Raw genomic sequence first — 20,049 nt, 5'->3', positions numbered from 1 at the left:
GACACTGTAACAGATAAGCAAGTGGTAATTATTGATCAATTAACATGAACCTGCAAATCAAATCTCAATTTGAAATAAAACTCAATTAGTGCTTACTAATAGCAAATTTGGGAATTAGCATTYACTGACTCATGTTCCTCCTTCACGTCAGCTCCAGCAGGGATACATACACCAGGTCAACTTCAGCATTCACAGTTTCTGATGATTTCTATGAGACCAGAAACTGACTTTCTACAAAACCAGAATTAACTCCCCAGAGATCTTTAGTAAAGCAGCACCTGCAGCTCAGCAAGCATCCCCACTGTCAAGTTAAAGTATTTTGCAGTGCCACTGGGCACTAAGCAAAGTCCTGAAGTCTCCAAGAGTTATTAAATTTGAATACCAGCAGCATTCACTGCTAACACTCCAGCTAGATTCTACTGAGCATCTTTGAGCTGTGGTGCRGTTAAACAATACAATATCTAGGTATTTAGGATGGTCTGGAATATACAGAAGTGGTACAAAACCGTTCTTTCAGTTTCAACAGGGAAAATCCGGATACCCAAGCAGAAGCATGTTTGATTTCTTGAACAAGCCCCCAGGGGTGACAACTTATTTCTCTAATTAAAAAATTACAACATGCACAAGTCCGTAGAAGTTTTAGTACTGTATGGGATAAACAACATAATTGAAGCCAAATAAAATCTTAGGCAACATAAACCACGAGGTCAGACACCACAGAGTAATGTATGCATTGTTTATTGAACTTCAAATTCCATGGTACGTCACAGATTAAATAGTTAAAAACTGGTTACTATCATACAATGTTCAGAACAGTCTTTCAAAACAGTTCTTTGGGCAAAACTAAGAGCCAGATTCAAGCACAATTCCCCCAGGACAGAATGTTAGGGGTGGAAGAGAGCTTCAAAGTACGGGCAGTACACAACACTACACAGAGCACAGCAGGTCACTGCTCTGGGCTGCCACATGATTGAGAGCAGCTCTGTACAACACCTCCTACCTCCATGGGCAGGCACCTACTGTGTTAGTGGGACAGCGGCTGCTTCTCCAACACTTCAGCATTCCACATAACAGCACAGAATAATCTGGGGTCTGTGAGGTTTTAARTTACAGAGCTGAAACCAGATTTAAGCAAATTCATGGTCTTACGCTTACACTCTTCACCCTTGACACACAAGATGCCTACAACTCAAATTTTTGTTWTAAAGACATGATGTCACCTGAGGTCAAACAACTGTGAATGTGAACAACAGTGGTGTCTTAGGTTACTTTGAAGTTTTAGACTGGTTGGATGGGAGACTAGTGCTTGAACTGCACTGCTCAACACTACATCCTATTTATGCCATCTTGCCTCAACTGAACATACAATTAAGTATAACAAAATGCATGAAAAAGATAAATCAGTCAACTGTAAACTGTTGGCAAGAATCACTCAATTATATATTTGTCTTCTATTTCAAGCATTTGTACAAGACACTGGAACTAGAAGCATTAGCTTAAATTTGTGCAATTTAAGAATTTCCTTCAGGAGGAGTTCAGTCATCTGACTAGACAAGAACCTCCCAGCCTTGCCTGGCAGCCATCAGTCATAGCTCACCTCACGAGAAGGTTCCGAGCTACAACGTCAAAAAAGCACCGCAGTGCTAATTCCAAGCAAAGTCAGGATTCACAGTCCAAGGTTTCCCTGCTGCATTACTGTTCCCATGTTCACACAACTTACACTGAGGAAGCCTCTGGAAGGCACCACTCCCAGCTGCAGCACATACAGTGGTACTGATGCAAACGTTTACTTTGCTGCAAAGAAATTGGATGTATTAAAGCTTCCACAGGACTAAGAGTGCACAACATGGAAACATGTAAAGCAGCAGGCTTAACCTCAGCAGCCCTTCTGAGTGATGTCTTGTCCAGAGGCTTTTGTAATGTTCATTGTAGTGAACACCTGTAAAAAAGACCAAAAGAGCAGTTGTTTACTGTGGCCTGCATCATCCACATGGCTACTGATCTCCTCTTGGTACAACAGTCTTCAAGAGGAGGTTTTAAATCAGGCTGTGCTTTCCCCCTTTCTTACCTCTGCACAAGTAGGATGGATACCAATTGTTTCATCWAGTAATTCTTTGGTGAGACCACATTTGATGGCAGCAGCAAAACCTTGGGTGACTTCACCAGCATTAGGTCCAAGAACATGCAGTCCTATCACACGATTCTTTAGAACAGATAAAAGAAAAACACAAGTCAGTACCAGGCAAAGTTTGACAAAAGCTCCAGTGTGTAACTCCCACTACACTAAAAATGTTACGGAGCAGGTCAATAGCAGAGTCTCTAAGAAAAAAAATGACTACTTCAAATAAAGTAGCTCTGCAGTTCTTTCCATGTCAACAAGACCCTCAGCATTTCATTCCAACTTGCTACTTACATTGTCCTGTTTATTGCAGATAATCTTCGCATAACAAGTATTGTTATCTCTGCCTGGCACTGTCCATTCAAGYGGCCAGAACAAACTGTGATAAACCTGTTAGGAAAATGAGAAAAAGAACATTAGAATTTCACTAATGCATTCAGTCAGACATAATTCTACTTATTAATATCTGTATAAATAGGTGGTTTGACATTTAACCCACTAGATGTTTGTAATAATCTACCATAAGAGCAATTTTTGTTCCACTCAGCCCRCAGAGTCCATCCCACAAAAGTCAGCAGAGGAAGATTTGACCAAACCATGTTCCTCTAATTTAAGTACTTGATAAAAATAGCACCAGCTACAATATACAGTAGTTTAAAACCATACTTTCAGAAAGGGAARTACAAAATTAATATCCAGTTACTATAAATTTAAACCCATTATGCAAAACACTTAACAGCAGAAGCTCAATAATGTCAAGTGATTTTGAAAGATGTAAGGCATTAAACACAAGGCATGCCAGCAGCTTTAATATATCTCCTCAGAGATGGGTAGAAGCCAGAAATGAGCATAAAATGGGCAAGTTATGCCCAATACTCCTACAGATATATGGTAAGATCAGCAAAAAAATCAATTCACAATTCAAGTACGGTGAACCAGCAGAAAAGAGTGCATCCCAGGAGTTTGGGAYGCTTCAGCAATAAAAGTCTTTAACTCATGGTAACAAAAAACACCCCTACAGTGCTGCAACCCAAGTCTGGCCTCCTGAAGTCAAACCCTTCTCAGTCACCTACAAATAGTCATGCACAAATCTAATGGCACTCAGTGCAGTCCTGGGTTCCTGTGAGTCCAATACCTTGCTGGCCAGATGAAAACACAGCCACACAACAGTTCTACCCATCTAAACTTCTATCTCCTTAATGCTATGCCTTGAGAATAAAGCAGCAAGATCCAAGGAAACACCCTCAAGCTGCAAGTTAATTGACTCTTGGGTGTTCTTACCTCCAAGTTTTGCTTTCCATATTCTTCTATGGCYTTTTCTTCAGGAAACCCACAGCTGCCATACTCTAAAGGGGTAAACACTGTTGTAGGTACATTGATATAGTCACACTAAAAATAAAAAGAAAAGAATAATATTTAGACTATACAGTATATAACAGAAAAAGTTGTATTAGCACTTTYTTCCTTTTTTACTAAACACTTGAGAGCCCACAGAAAAGTGGATAAATTAACTCATGTTACTGCAACTTTGAGGAAAAAAGCATAGAAATAAGTTGAAGTTGTATGCTTATAGCTTTACCTTTCTGGAACTACCCCCATACAGCCTTTGRGCCAGCAGTCTCCCTGCCTGAATGGCAACTGGAGTAAGTTCAAGCTTTCCATCCAAGATATCCCCAATAGCATAAACATAAGGCACATTGGTTTGTTCTTCATCATTTACAGGGACTTTCCCATTCCTTTAAAACAAACAGAAGACCATAAAATTCAGCATTCACAACTTTCCTCAGAGCTTGGCAAAAACAAAGGGGAGAAACCCAATTCTAACCACTGAAAACATTTCATAAAAAAAAAAAAGTGTAAGCATTTAACTTCAACAGCAAACTCTTCAGAGCATCAATCACCTTCAGCTCTGACATATGGCTGAAGCCTGTATTCAGTGGRCCAGTTCTGACATGAACAAGTGGCTGACTGGTGACAGTCAAGCACCCCAGATATCCTTGGACCACAATCTTTCACCTGATTCTTATACAGCTCTATGCTTTAAGCACAGCGACAGCCAATAGGTATTAACAGTTCTTTTACAAAATACATATGAAAGAAATGAACTTAATGGACAACTATACTCAAATCCAGGATAAAATTTATGTGAACAATTATGTTCACGTAATTGTCATGTATGAGAGTRGGAATTAAGAAAGAACATCAGTATCAATAAGGTATTTTTAAAGATGTTAAAAATATCCTTGCATTCAGTGGTTTAAGGGAGCTCAGCAATACTCACTTCTCATTGATTTTGACACCAATTGTCTGCAAACCAATATTCCTGGTACATGCATCACGACCAATGGCTATCAAAACCTAAAAAAACCCAAAATTAAATGCAATAACTTTATGCAAGAGAAATGTAATGTAAGATTTCACTTGCTCTTTCAATGAAAAAAACTAAAGCATATGAATGACTTTCAAATTTTTTTCCTAAATTTGAAAGAGCCACCATGTGTCACATCTTTTAGAGATGTAACAAACTGCAAAACAAAACAAAAGTAGAAGCAACAACACTGTTCACATGAACTAAATTCCAGTCATAAAGTTTCATCCATTCTGCTGACAGGGTTCAACTRAAGATGAATATTGAATTTCACCTTTTTTTTTTCTGCCAGTAATTTACATGAACAATTTTTCAAGAAGGATTTCCCTTTATAAGTTGTTCAAAAAGAAAGTACTTTAATACATTTTCATATACATCTATAGCCAGTTTTTTCAAACCCAGAAATGCTTACAGTGTTATATTCTTCTTCAAGGATTTCCGATCCCTCAGTAGCCTTCGCTGTCACTTTCAGTCTTCCTGGCGTGCCTTGCTCCAGCTGCTCAACCTGTGCAAATTTTTGTAAGCTTAGAATGACCTGAAGCAGCAGAGCTCACTTCCACTGTCATTCAAGCCTTGACCTACTAATCTATCATTCAGCAGCAAAAAAGCTCAGTCTCATAAAACATTTATTTCTGCACAGAGCCAAAGCCTTCCCAGACAACACCTGCATTTTTCATGTGATAAACAGTTGATACCTGGCTGTTCAAAGTAATGTTGTGATTAAAGAAAGCTGAAGGAAGCACTTGCCTGAATAGGTACAAACTTCCTGATGAACTTCACACCRTGTGTTTCCATGTAAGCACCGACTTTTTCTGCCATTTCTTGGTCAAAGCCCCGGAGCAGAATGGAACGCACCATCACTGTGACATCCAGCCCCAGGCCAGCCAGAAACCCTGCACACTCCAGAGCCACGTAGGAGGCACCCACAACCAGGGTCTTGCCAGGGCAGTAAGGCAGRGAGAAGAGATCATCACTGAAAGGARAAGAAGTGTTCAGTTATAAGGTTCTTGCAACACAAGCTTGTTTGTCTTGGCAAACACTAGGGCACACAAATTTCACTCTATTGTGCCTTTTCATCTCACCTTGTAATGCAGAATTCYTTATCTCCAGGGATGCCCAGATATCTTGGCCTTTCTCCTGTTGCCAGAACAAAAGTCTCTGCTGTGTGATAGGTTATTTGTCCTTTTCTGTTAGTTGCCTGTTGATAAAGAGACAGTTAAGACAGATGTTTTCATAGGATTTAAGATAAAAATTATGTAATCCTCTCTTTCATTATTGTAGATATGTTTAAAAATCAAGAAAAAGCAGTTTGAAAAAGAAATAATGCATTTACAGATGCCACATAGGTCACTGAAGAACAACAGGTTTAAACAACAGACTATCAGTCTTTTCTCCCATAAGAGCACCTAAAATCACTTGTTCTTTGAATCCTGCCCATTTTAACTACTAATTTAGATTGAATTATTCATAACAACTTCACTTCCACGTTTTAAAAAACCGCAACAGATTAAGACACCCCCTTTTACCCCCAATAATAGGCCAATACGATGCTACAGACAGAATAACATCAATTAATTCCTAGGGTAACATAAAAAATATAAAAATTGAAAAAGAAAAAAAAAAGAGAAAATGTAACTAGTTACATGATTTCAAAGACTTCACAGGTAATTCAGGTTGGAAGGGATCTCAGGAGGTCATCTAGGTCAGCTTYCTGCTGAAAGTCTCTCTGTTCTACTTCATTTATTGACTAAGGACACTTAAGTGGATGACCTGCTTGCCTGGACACTTGAAGAGTTGGTACACAAAGTAAATTGCATTTACTGCGATCCTTCAGTGTTGATCTCTTGGTTTAAAACACAAGTAGTTCAGCCTTGGTATTGAAAATAGACAATTACAACTGAATGCAACAGTTGCTTTCAATGTGCACTTCTAGGTTAACCTTTCTACAGGATGATCACTTACAGCAAGATTGCCAGAACAAGCTTTGTCTTGCAAAACYGACAATTTAATTTGTATGCTGATACAGCATAAGGCTCTAGCAGTGCTCTTACGCAAGTGCTTAATCTAAATTAATTTCAGTAATTTTTATGCTTTAGTATGAAGATTTTCCAAGTTGCAAAATCATTCAGCTAAAGCCTTCCTTTTCTTTTTTCCTCCTGCCTCACTCAGGCTGCTGAAGTCAGGCAGAAACATGAAAGCAGAAACTGAGACCACCTTCCTCTCTTCTTGCAAGACAGAGATTTACATATATCTATATTACTCTTACATAACTAGGTTTACAAACACTGTGGCATGTACTAAAGTACAATAATTATTTAAACCATTAACTCCACAAATGAGTTTACACCTTGACATTTTTAGAACACAAATTCTCCCTCCTAACTTAGTATTTTCAATGCAGAATATACCTTAATTTTATGTGGTTCCACGAATTCTCCATARGAATTGAGGTATGTCACAGACTTCTCTCTCAAGGACACTCGATAGCCCCAGTTTAAAGAACCAATGTAGTTCTGAATTGCTTCTACCATGACCTCCCAGTTGTGTTTAACTGAAACAAGACACTGATGTCATATTTAAGGAAATAAAAGTGCAATATACCAATTAAGAGAAACCTTATTCATAGCATCCCCTGCTAAAAAAAAATAACAGTAATGAGGATACATGCTAAGGTCTTGCTCTACTCTGTTAATATTTATATGACTTGTAACTATCTGAAGTAAGTCCATTYTAGAAGTTCTGTCATTTATTTCAGATAACATAGGGAACAAAACACAAAGGTTTCTATGACTCAAGAAGGAGGACACCTCCTGATTCACCTAAGARAAGTACTGAACTCTGCCTCTAATTTACTAAGTCCAAAGTACAAGAACAGTCTTGAGCTCAGCATATCATCTGTACAGTCTTGGTCTGTCTTCTGTGTTCGCACCAACCTTGTTCTTCATACTGCCACCCATATTTCCTTGAATCTTGGAGTGCCTGACCCAGAAGTGCTGCTTGATGCATCAGCTTCTTAGGAATGCAACCTACATTTACACACGTGCCACCAAGTCCTAAGATGGAAAGAACCGCATCATTACTTCCATGAACAGGACATTTATGCTTTCCCTATCATGTGCTTTGTATAACCACTTGTAACATTAGGTGAGGTTTGTTACAGCCACACAAGTAACATGAGATTTCTGTTGCAAGGGACATTTTAAAATACAATGCWTGTATTCAGTTTAAGAGGTTACTACGCACTAATCCAAGATAGATACAGCATGCCAAGCACAGCCCCAGGTTACTCACTCCACAGGGCTTCAGATTTTAGTCATGTTGGCAAGTAACCAAGGCAAAAAGCCCAGGGTTCCTACAATTTAGTATCACCTATTATGTGGATTTTGAAATATGTCTGTGTTTGAAATACACAAATCTATCTACAAAAAGTACACTCATTCCTTGACTCAATCTAAGTTTCATCRAACTTCCTTACTCATTCTCAGCTGCCAGTATCACAAATGAGGTCAGACAGCAGCTGTCCTTAATTGGGGAAAGGTGAGACATACACAGCCAGGCACTGTTCTAAAGGGAGCCTATCGGCTGTCCACAAAATAGAAGAGGATGAAYTAAAAGGCAAAATAACCCCACTACCACGAGAAAGTGAACATGCACACACACTACTCAGACATAACTTGAATGTGACTAGAACAACATTTGGAGAAGAACAGTTAGCAACGCCCAAAACAGAAATAACCATCTAGAAAAGCAGTAGGCATGCCAGGAAAGCAATTCCTTTGTGTACCAGAATTACCTCACTTCTGAGCCTCAATTTCTAAGAAGACAAATCCATAACACGTAACATCTCACACATTACAATATACAAGATAACAAAAGCTTACCCCATGAGGTTCCAAGAGGTGTTGGAACAACATAATCTAACACCATTACTTTCTTTCCCAAAGCAGCAGCTTCCTATAAAAGATGGATAAGACCAGTCAGCATTACTGAACCAAGTAAGCCTGTCCACTCATTTATGGTCATGATACACTTAGCATTAACAGAAGGCTTCTTTACTACTTTCACTAGTTAGTTCCATTATCACATATGCCTCTTCTATCTCCTTCACTGGACAAAAATTGAAATCCCTCAAGAACTRTGACTTTCTTCCAAACTTTGAATGGCTGCTTGCATGTTCAGGTCATCCTATGCTGTCAAAAGCCATGATCTCAAAAAGATGAGATGGGCTCAGCAGCCTATGGTCCTCTTCTGCTTCACCCAAAGAAATAGTTATGCTGTTAGCTCTCTTTTTCTTTCAGGAGGGCAGGACTGTCCTGGCATGTTCATTGATGAAAAAAAAGGTGATGAACTGGAGACATTTCAATGGAGCACCACCATGATGTTCAGGAGGCTGGAGTACACCCCTATGTGAAGGCCAAGGGAATTTGACATATTTAGCCTGGAGAAAAACTGAATTTGGAGAGGACCAAARAGCAACTTTCCAACACCTATGAGAAGAACATTAAGATGACTGTGTCAGATTCTTCACACTGCTCAAGTAGCAAAGGGACAAAGACAGTGGCTGTTAAGTTGAAACAACAGATTCAGACTGGATGTAAGGAACTTTCACACGATGAACACAAACAGGTCTCCCAGAAAGGCTGGGCATCTCCACCCCTGGTTATTTTCACAAGCCAAATGAATGAGCTCCTGCATAATCCTGTGTGATTTCATAGCTGATCTTGATTGGAGCAGAAGCTTACRTTAGATATTCTTCTAATGTCCATTCCAAACTGAGTAAGATTATTAAGCTCTATCAAAGTTATTAMCAGGTACACATTGTTTGATCTTTCAAGTGCTTCAATCAAATCTTTAGGTSCTCAAAATCTGTTTAACAACTCCTGCACAACAACTGCTCAGACAAGATTTAGCCGGCTGTCTTATATTTTGTGAATACCTCCCACTCTAAACAATTTGGCAATTTTATAACTGATGTCCCAGGAGATACTGTGAGGAAAGATCTGAACATTCTGAAAAGATACAATTGGCCAGTTCTACTGAAGAATTCTACTGTCACCTTCTCCTGTCTGCTTTATATTTTCTAATGAAGGCTGAATGCTTGGCTGTATTGTACAGCAATTGCCAAGGCCGTCAAGAAGAACCTCACCATGCCCAAAACAAAATGACAGTTTAGGATACCTGGCTGAGAAATGGGAAGTGTCTGTCTAAATCCCTCAGGCAGCAGAGAAAACTGAATCCACTGATCCTGAGGCACTCAGTGTAGCCCTTACACAGTTAGCTGCTGTTCAATCTCAGTTACCCTTTTTGAAAAAGCAGCTAAAAAGGGAACTAAAGAGGGAACCAGCTCCTTGAGGAAACTGCTGGAAGCACTTCATTTTAGATGACTGGTGATCCTGAATCCTAAACTGTCAAAAGGCTTCAAGAGTAGCCCTTAAATTTTCTAGATTACTGTTTGGAAGTGCCTGCATATTACACACGCAGAAGAGATAATTGAAAAACATTTGGTTCCACCCTCAGCCAGAAAACTAAAACCTGTAATTAGGATCAAGACCTGAATACACATTGGCTAGAAGCTGGTCCCTTAAACCATTATCTCCTGAGTGAGCACATTACTAGACCACTATGGGTTCATTAATTAACAAGTTGAACAGTAATACTCATCAAAATATAGACTGCTTTATACTAACATAATTAATACAGAGATTAACTTTTGAAGAAGCTTTACATACAACCTGTTCTTTAATGCCATTTTCACATCATACCTTAGAACATGCAAGTCCACCTGAGCCACCACCAATAATAATAAGATCATATTCATAGGGTTCTGAAATTTGATTATCCCCAAGGAGTTTCTGCAAAGATCCATCCTGGTAAGCCTGGGAGAGGAAAAGAAAAAATAATCAAATTAGCACGCATGTTTCTGAGCAAACAACAATTGAGTCACATTGCCTCCTCCGACCTACRTCACCCAGTCTACTGTGTCACACAAAATTTAACTAGGACCAAACAGCAAACTCACTCAGTCTTGTCTACTTCCTGCTGATTTTTGAAGCCAAGTTACCTGATATGTTGCATCACAGCCCCCAAYGTGAGTCCCATTCACAAATACATTAGGCACTGTCCTCTGATTAGTCAGCTCTGCCAACACTTGCTGAATACTGGCTCCATCATCTAAGAATAAAAGAAACACGTACATTATAAAYAGATTTCAGGAACTGAGCTTTTAGAACAATGTGAAATATTAAAGGTTTGGACTGTGATACACTGTAGGTCTACCAAGACAACAATTCCATTATAAACATTTCATTTGCAGGTTTCCTGGACATAAGSAAGTCTTCAGAAACCACTCCAAGGMGCAGACTTAAATACAGACGTTAAATTGGTGCCTCCAGCCATAATTCTACAGAATGGACTAAAGCTGAATTAGCAAGAGTTTAGTTCTTGTATCTCCTGGATTTTTATCTGTCTCTGGCAGTGTCACATTTGGTACTACCCAAAAATYCTTCGGTAAGGGTAGTATGAACATGTTTTTCTACTTACCCTAAAKCTACCTTCCTACTTTTTCTACCCACCACATTGTCAGAAACTTTCCAGTTTTAAAATTGTCATTGCTTGACCTGTCCTGCCATCTGAATCATCAGCACCTACACACAGGCTCAATTTGGATCTCTCAGCAGTAAATGTGGGAACAGGAATTTACAGTAATCACTTTGAATAAAATCTTTTTATTCTAAAACTGTATCATTTAGCATYGAAACTGCAAGGGAAATACATTATTAATTAGAAATAATTCCAGTTAAAAAAGGCTGTGCATTGTACTTAACATATCTTGGGCTATAATTAATTCAGAGTATGACAGCTTGAATAAAAAGTAAAAGTAACTAAGAAGAGATGAATAAATATCTACATTTCTCCCAAATATCACTTAGGCCAAAAAAWCTTCAAAAAGGCACTAGAACTTTAAAAAGTCGGAATCTTATGTTTCATACAGAAAAAAATTAATAACACACATTCAACAGCTTATCAAAAGTGCATTTAAGAGCTTACTAAGAACCATGTAAGAAACTACTCGTTCCTAAAGCTACATTAAAAGCTACATTAAAAGCTACATGCATTACGTCCATATGTACATAAGGCACTGCACATGTCCTAAAACAAAAGCAGCTTGGACTTTAAGAAAAAAAACAACTTGAAACTAGCAGCAAAGTTACTGGAATTTACCCTTCCTTCAAATGACTCAGCACCTTTCCCAAAGAAGGTCACTCACAACAAGTCAAACATTAACAATTCAACTGAAGCCACAAGGGAACAAGAAGTAGGAAAAAATACCACAGGCTTTTCCCCCAGAAGTCATAGCTCCTTTGAGAGAAATCAGATCTCACATTCTCTATCAGCTGATGATTTTTACAGAGAGTCAAAGCCTTCAGTAACATTAAAAATACATCCTGTATTAAAATCCACATTGAAGCCCAATTGCTTTTATATCTGCATATATTAAAATGTATTTTATTTGTTTCATATATCCCCCATTAGTTCAAAACAGCTTCAGGAATCATGCAGAATCACCCATTTTTAGTTAAATTAAGCAGCAGCACGTGACAGATGTTTTTCTCATACTCACCAGTTACATCCAGCTCCAGAGCATAGAACTCCACACGCATGGAACGGAAAAGKTCCTTCACCTGCAACAGAACAGACACCATGGCAGTGCAAAGGCTTCTCAGTGTGTGACACCCAGCTCAGGGGAGAATTTCACTGCTGGACACACACAAGTGACCCCTAAGGCTCAGTCCCGGGGCTCTGAGGTACAGGCTCTACAGAGCTCTGGTGGTTTGGCATTTCTACATTTTGCATATTCCTCTCAAAGGCAGGGCATTTAACCTTCCAATACATTCCATACAAGTTCCATTACATTAAGAAAAAGTTTCTATATACAATTTRCTGAGCTGCTGACTTCTCTATCCCTGAAACACCAAAAGCCATGGAAGTGACTGCCACACAGAAAAAGARAAAAAAATGCAGCAGCAAGATTCCTTGGTTATAGAAAGAACAAAAAAGAAAGGAAAAAAAGCGAGTAGAGGATAACATGCAAAAGAAAACACTACCAAGGAAATGGGGAAAAAAAAAGGCATTACAAAAAACTGCAGAAGGAAGCAACACTTTCCAAATGTGTTAACTTAGCTGGGTGTTTTTCCAACCTCATTTCTGGATGGACACAGTGTACCATTACCAGATTAACATCAGGCAGMCTTTTAGAAACAAGATTTTTACTTTTTTTTTTTTYCTTAAACTGGCATGTGAAAACAGCTCTATCAAGAATCCCTGAATACCTGTGTGATGGATACAAGTGCCAGCATGGAGTYTGAACATTTTACAACCAGCTTTCTGATGAACCTCAGATTTATTAACAGAGCTTCACTAAGGCTATGCTGAGTCACGTCTATTAAGTTTAAAGATGTCCAACACATGAGGAATAAAATGTTTCTAATACGGCTGTGATTCATGCTGTTACATGTTGARGACTAAGTATTCCAGTATTCCAGTGAAGACTAAGTATTTTCTGATGAAGTTTCAGCTTTTTGCAGACAAACAGAAGAGTTTGTGTTCTGTACCAACTATAAGTTTCTTACCACATCATATATAAACTGTAATATACAAAGAAACAAGCTCTACTTCTGTAATTGATTATATTGGTTCTACAGTTACAGAATAATGTAAGTTCTAAGGCACTTTTTCAGGCCACCTGCACCAACTCCCTGTTCAAAGCAGAGCCAAATGTGGAGGCTGATCACATTGCTCAAGCACTGTCCACTTGTTCTGAACATCCACAAGGACACCAGAACCTCTCTGGGCTGGCTCAGTGTTTGACCATCCTCCCAGTAAAGCATTTTATCCCACTGCAGCGTCTGTCATAGCAAATTCTGTTTATTGGTTCTTGTCCTTTCACTCTGCAACTCTAAGAAGAGTCTGGCTGCCCTCCCACTTGTCAGTTGAAGGCAGCAACTAAAAGCCCTCCTCAGCCTTATCAAGGTTCAACAAACTGAGCTGCTCCTTCACACAGGTTGCGTGTGTGACACTCCAGTCCTCTTCACTTTCAAGTGACCCTGAAAACTTTTGTCCTAAGCTCACCACTACCTTCATGCTCGCTTCCTGGAATGATTATGGCTACAGGCAGAATGAAAGGGAAACAGCACTGGAACTGCTGGAGACCTCCTGCTATTGCAAATCCCAAACTAAATGCCATGAAAGATCTAAAAAGCAAAGCTTAAAGTGATTGCTACTAGGAAGTCTCAAGAATGTGGAGGCAAGTCACAAAATTAGCTACTTGGCTGCCGGTTTAGTTTACAGCAAAGCACTAGAGTAACAGGCAAATGTTCGTTAGTTGTTTTCTTTTTTAAAAAAACTCTGCCAAAACATTGCAACAGCAGCTGGCAGGGGGGAGGACAAGACAGAACATTACTAAAATAAGAAAGGGATTACACTCAAGAAAGGACAGATTTAAGGCATTTAGGCCATCTTTATTCTCTACTGAAGATACTGAGTAGAGAGAAAAAAAATCAGACAAATGTCAGCATCCTAATTAGAGGTAACTATTGCATTTTATACTTATGAACAGAGCAAACTTGTGCTGCACTAATGAAACAAAGAAGGAACACAGCAAGTGCAGGAGCAGTTACCAAATCTTCAATAAGGGCAAGAGATAATAGATTACTTCAGTTTGGAAGAGGAAATGATTAGGAGGAGAAGAAAGATAACACACTAATCATGAGTAATATCTAGATAAGGTGAACAGGAAATGATTTCTCAGAAATACTCACTGGAGCACTCAGCAACAACTGCATTTACCAGAAGACAATTTTGAAATGAAAAGGAAGTAGACTTCCCTAGGGAACACAACAGAGAACTTACTGCTAACTGGCATTACAAAAGCTATAATTGAAAAGAGATCAAAGGAGTTACTGGACCAACTAATGAAAAAAAAAAAAAACCCACTGAAAACTTTTAACTCAATAAAGCTAGTACAAACTCAGGTCAAGAAATTCCTGTGTCACACACACAGCACTGGAAAGTTCAGCAGCATATTGGGAGGTTYTCTTAGAACCCAAAGCCAACACTGTAATTTCTCCAAGTGTCTGGGACAGGATACAAGGTTGCATGGTCACTGATTCAACCATTTACTTCCCTTCTCACCAATGCAATGGCCTCTATTACCTACTAAACCAAAAAAGTGATAGACTAGAAATGCTTCCAAATGGTATTAAACAATAGATAATTTCTCTGAAACCAAGAAATTGGTCTAACTTTAGAAAACCCTTCCCAGAGTTGTTTCTGTCACTAGGGTAGCTAAGCAGGTTTGAAATAAGCTTCATACAATAAAAGTAATAATAGTATGTCCTAGGTCTGCTTTTTCAAGTATCAGCTAACATTCCATAATAGCTACAGCTGAATTGGCCAGAACCTTCTGAGGATAGAGAATGTAATCTGTAATAACATAAAATACAACTAAAATAACCAGCAACTTCTATGCAATCACAGATATTGCTCTTAAAATTTCAACATATCAGTGATCTGACTTGCCATTTTTTCATACTAAAAAACTATGTTTTCTTTATGCATTTCTATCTTACTTATTATCTTTTCCAGATGATAAGAAATTGAAGGAACAGCCAAGTTAAGTTATGACAAGGAAGTAATTCTACCACCATCCTGTCTCCACCACTGCCCTKTTAAAGCAGTTGAACAACAAATTGCATTTGCAGAAGGACAACAGCACAATTGCCAAGTCATGCTATTAGCTAACCTGAACACAATCACCTACTTAATTTACTTAGGGAATTTATTTGCAGTGCTGCTTCTGAAGAAAAGTGCAATCTTAATTTTYTTCTAGCATGGCTACCTCCACTTGAAATAGAGAATTCTTTCCAACCCTAAATTAGGTTCTTTCAGAGCACAAGCACTAAACATCTTTAGTTTTTCAATTAATCCTACCAAAAGCACATGGCTAACAACCATCCACAGTAAAAGACAATACAATGCACACTATTCATATCTGTCTAAGAACTCAGAACTATGTGATTACAGGCTAAGTACTCAAGCTGTAACTACACTTTCAAATTATATCCACTTCATTAATTCTATAGACTAGACCAGCAAGCAAGAAGCCTGGATTACCCATTGTTTTCTCATTCCTTTCACTAATTTCTAAGTCTTGGGAAGGAGGGGTTGTTGATACCCTTAATGTTACAGATATTTCTCTGTTTTATCACTTCATGTCTCATGGGAGGCTTCCTTCTTTCATAAAGTTTCTTCTTCTAATTCTCTGTTGGCAATCTACACCCCTTTTACATATTTTCTTTGTTATATTACTTTTCTGTTCTGTTCCAAGGAGGAAAACAAGGCAAGGAAATCTGCCACTAGTGTAGTCAGCTCTTCTCCCCTGGCCCTATTTATCACCTGTTCCTTCACAAAAATTCATGSAGGGTCTTTCAACTCTCCCTCCTAGAAAGGGCCATGAGTACTCCCCRTATTCATTCTTCTCCTTTGAAACACAATAAGGATAATATTCCTCATATCTGATTGCTTCCCCAAAGCCAGCAATCCTGCCTAATGGAGGAGCTCTGAACAAAYGCAGGAAAGAACAATCTGGAATTTAATTACTGAAGTACAATAAAATCTTTTTTCCACTCAAGCTCCTTTTCTTAGTCTAGCTGCTCTGCAACACCACAAACAAATTAAGGAAAAAGGCACAAGGTTTAAAAAGTTAMTATGCCATTGTGTGATCTCAAACCTACTGAACAGAGTGCTACGAACATCAAAAAAGCACACAGGGCAATGYAGACAGACACAACTAAGTATTTCTCAATGGGCAGCACTTAAGTCCTCAAGAAATTATTTCTCCTCAGCAGAAGATAACACTTCTRTCAGCTGGAATAGACTGGAGCAAGACTTCAACCGTTCTTTTACTGAAACTTCCAGTAAGTTGYTAAAGAATTTTTAGGATCTGAACTACCTACTGTGCTCTATCTGCCAAAACGTTCTTAGAGAGAAGGCAGTGGTTTGGTCTATCCTCTCAAACACAGAGGCTTCCTTTCACAAAATCTCAAGTTGCAAGTGAGACAGGATACATTCAGTTAAGTTTTCTACTAGGAGGTCATAATATCTCTTCCATCCCAAGAGTTCCCAGAACTAAACCTAACCTAGAAGTGGGAGTGAAGCTTCTGAGTAATTTCCTGGTTACCAGTTCTATTGAGGAACACCAGGACTCGATCCAGCAGTTCCAGTTACCTATTTTCACCATGGCCACATCAAATCCAGTATGTGAGGTTTAAATACAATTTCAGTAGAWACTTTTTGTAAACATCCAAGAAAACCAAGGCCTGTATGGACTATGACAAGGGTGTTGGTATCGTAAAATTCTAATGAAGGCCCCAGGCTCTTTTCATGACTTTGGCTTACTAGTTACAGCTACCCTGTGACATTGACACACAACCAGGGCTAAAGAGGTATTTTTCTCTAAACATCACAAATAACCAAAAGTGCTTTTCCCTTTTTCAAACACTCATTATGACCAGGATTTAGAACTTACTTGCTATAGAGTCAACCTTCCCCAAATTTAGAAAGAGCAGAAAACTTAACTTATCCCTCCCCTGAAGGGCAGCTCCGTCCAATCTAAACAGCAGTGCGGCACCCCAATTTCCACTGAGGAACACAACCAGCCAGGACCCTGAGCTTTGAGCAGCTGCAGAGCTGATGATCAAGGACACTGTGCAGAACTCGCCACACATCCATCTACCCGCGTGGCAAAAGAACCACCACGAACCGCCAAGGAKCTCTGCCTGGTTTGAAGCGTGGTAAGTGGTTTTTCAGGGCTGGCACGTGGTTCTGGAGCGGGACGGATACAGCGCCGCTTCTGCACGCTCTAAACCCCGCAGGTGCAGCCGCCGYATCCCCGCACCACCTTCCCTCAGCCCCGCTTCCCGGTGCCCTGCCCGGGCCGAGGAGCGCCCTCGGGGCACAGATATGTCGATGTATCCCCCGAGGAGAAGGCCCGCCGAGCGCGCTCCCACCRCCACCGCCGCTGCCTCACCTTGTTGCAGTAGGGGCAGTAGCTCTTGCTGAAGATCATGACGCGGTGGGAGGCGATGAGGGTCCGCACGCGGAGCTTCAGCCCGTCCCAGTCCGGGAGCCGGGTCTGTCCCGGCGGCGGCGCCATGGCGGSAGCGGCTGAGGCAGGGGAATACCGGCGGGTTCCCCGCGGCGGCCGCGCTGACCCTCGGCCGCGCCCGCCCCTTCCGCACAGGGCGGYGTGACGAGCCGGGCCGGCCTACTCGCAGGGAGCAGGGGAGGACAACACACCGAGAAGGGATTTCTGCCCTGAACTTTAGTCACATGCGCTAYGAATCGTTGTGAAATAACACTAATTAATTCAAATTAGAACTAAAAGTGTTACTATTCGCCTAAAGGCTGTGTAGAGGGGGATAAATTAGCGTTGTTTAAGCCTCTCTCCCCTCTGCGTGGGGGAGTGGAGTGAGCCAGCAGCCCGGCGGCGAGAGCGCGCATGCGCGGTGGCCGGGCGGTGCCGGGCGGGGCGCGGGGCGGTGCCGGGCTGCTCCACCTCAGAGCCCGCCCGGCCGCGGCTGGAGGGGCGGATAGTGCTGGGTGGGATAGACGGGAATGGGGCGGGAATTGGGGTTGTTCTTTCACCGCTCACGGACTGTCTGTCCGCTCACGGACACCTCCGAGACGGCGGTGATTGCCCCGGCCTGGAGCAATCTGCGATCGGCCCATGTCCCGGGCGGCTGGATTTCAACTGCCTAGGTTCTTAAGTTAGGGCGAAGTTTGGGAAGAAAAGCTGCTKCCCCCATTTGCTTTCACCTGCCCCTTGGGCAGGCATAGGCAGGAGAACGGGTAAAGGTGGAGTGTCTCCTATAATAAAACGGATTAACCAAGTCAGCAGAGAGAGTTCCATTCTCTTACACATTGTGGGCTTAAAGGGCACGCTGAAGTATCTGGCACTGTTTATTACATAAATCTCTGAKTCTTTGGACTGTTGCCAAGAATCCTAGCCATTGCTGAAGGGTGGAAGGGGCTGTTGTGTGGGCAGAGCCATGGGAAGAGCCCGTGTGAGGGCACGGAGCAGGAGCAGCCCTGGTTCCTGCCCTGTGTCAGAGGCTTTGGCTGGGGAATGGACCTGGCCAAGGTCCCCAAAACTCGGTCATCTCCCGCACAGCAGCCCGGTGTTTGCTGATTGCAGCAACAGCGTTCTGTCAGCTATCCTAAGGGGATTGTCCTGGTTTAACTTCTAAGAACTTCACTAAATCAAACCCCGAGAGCCTCTGTGTGACAGAAGTTATTTTCTGTAGGTGGAGAGCACAGAGTGATTTCATAAGATTCAATAAGAAGTTTTTATCAACACAGGTAATGAAGTCCATTGGTCCCTCCCACACCTGCCACAGACCAGCCCTACTGCTATTTACTAGTGCTAAAAATAACCATGTGTAATAGCTGTAATGCCACCAGTGATGAAAATGGGCCTGGTGGGAGACAGCTGAATTAACTTGCTTAATTCCTTTTTGGATTATGTGAATCAATGGTATTCACTGCCCAGTGAGCTTGAAAAAAWGTATATTCCATTTATTTGAATGTTGGTGATGAAGGAGTTCTASACTAAGATTTTCTACACTCCCCACAGAGAAAAACAAATCTAAGTTTTGCAGCTTTTTATTTCTSTATCAGCATGTAGGAAAGCGGATAYRGTGCCTGCAGCTWCYRAGGTTTGACAAAACATCCATGGACCAGAACTACCCACTGTATTTTGTTCATAGTTCACCCAAAACTTCTTGTTTGGTTCCTAGTTTTGGCCAATTGTTCTCTCTCCTTCTCAGACTCCTTTTACCTTATGAGAAACACCGTTGCCTTTAGTATTGTTACAGGAATTAATATCACAGGCTCAAAGGTTTGTGCCCCCCTCAGAAGGTTGGTAGGTTTTCATATTAARCCTGGTCTGTTTTCTCCAATGTAAACATCCATCAGCTCCAGAAAGGTCAGAGAAGGGAATAAATATTCAAAAGATCTTTTTCTGTTGGCATGCTCAGCTCTGATGGCAATGTGCCCAATCCCATAAGGAATAAATGTCCAAGGCAAATTAAGTCACTTGAGGGTTTATTTTCTCCTCTGTGCTCTCTGCTGTTGGTTGTTATTATCACTGTTGCCTTAGAGCAAGAATGGGGTAATGGTTTTAAACTAAAGGAGGGTAGATTCAGATTAGATATAAGGAAGAATTTTTGTTGCTATGAGGGTGATGAAAGACTGGACCAGATTGCCCAGAGAAGTGGTASATGCCYCATYCSTGAAAATTCCAGTCCAGGTTGRATRGGCCTCTGATCAACCTGACCTGGTTAAAGATGTTCCTGGTTGGAGTTGATCTTTAAAGACTCCTTCCACCCTAAACCATTCTGTAATTATATGACTTTATGAAGAATGCCTGAGAGGGACAAGGTTGACTTACAGCCCAAATGGGTGGTCTGGAAGCACTATGATTGCAGTATCTTGTTTAGCTTTG

The 20,049-nt window shown here is 40.7% G+C and overlaps 1 protein-coding gene across 1 annotated transcript; it reads right to left on the bottom strand.

Moving 5' to 3' along the window:
* Positions 1 to 722: 722 nt before the first annotated feature.
* Positions 723 to 17,785, bottom strand: TXNRD3 (thioredoxin reductase 3). Its single transcript, XM_057390266.1, has 16 exons — positions 17,575 to 17,785; positions 12,109 to 12,169; positions 10,549 to 10,658; positions 10,250 to 10,363; positions 8,369 to 8,441; positions 7,421 to 7,540; positions 6,896 to 7,038; positions 5,570 to 5,685; positions 5,235 to 5,460; positions 4,900 to 4,992; positions 4,401 to 4,477; positions 3,699 to 3,855; positions 3,401 to 3,508; positions 2,414 to 2,509; positions 2,069 to 2,203; positions 723 to 1,939 (listed from the first exon to the last, which is right to left on the bottom strand). The coding sequence occupies exons 1-16, from the start codon at positions 17,698 to 17,700 to the stop codon at positions 1,877 to 1,879; spliced, it is 1,818 nt and encodes a 605-aa protein (XP_057246249.1). The 5' UTR covers positions 17,701 to 17,785; the 3' UTR covers positions 723 to 1,876.
* Between the last annotated feature and the right edge of the window lie 2,264 nt (positions 17,786 to 20,049).

The sequence above is a fragment of the Malurus melanocephalus genome, unplaced genomic scaffold (genome assembly GCF_030028575.1).
Source record: "Malurus melanocephalus ecotype Western Australia unplaced genomic scaffold, MMel_1.1 scaffold_24, whole genome shotgun sequence".
Classification (NCBI taxonomy): Eukaryota; Metazoa; Chordata; class Aves; order Passeriformes; family Maluridae; genus Malurus; species Malurus melanocephalus.
Note: the sequence above shows the minus strand (reverse complement) of the source record. Positions and strands in the feature narration are given on the sequence as shown.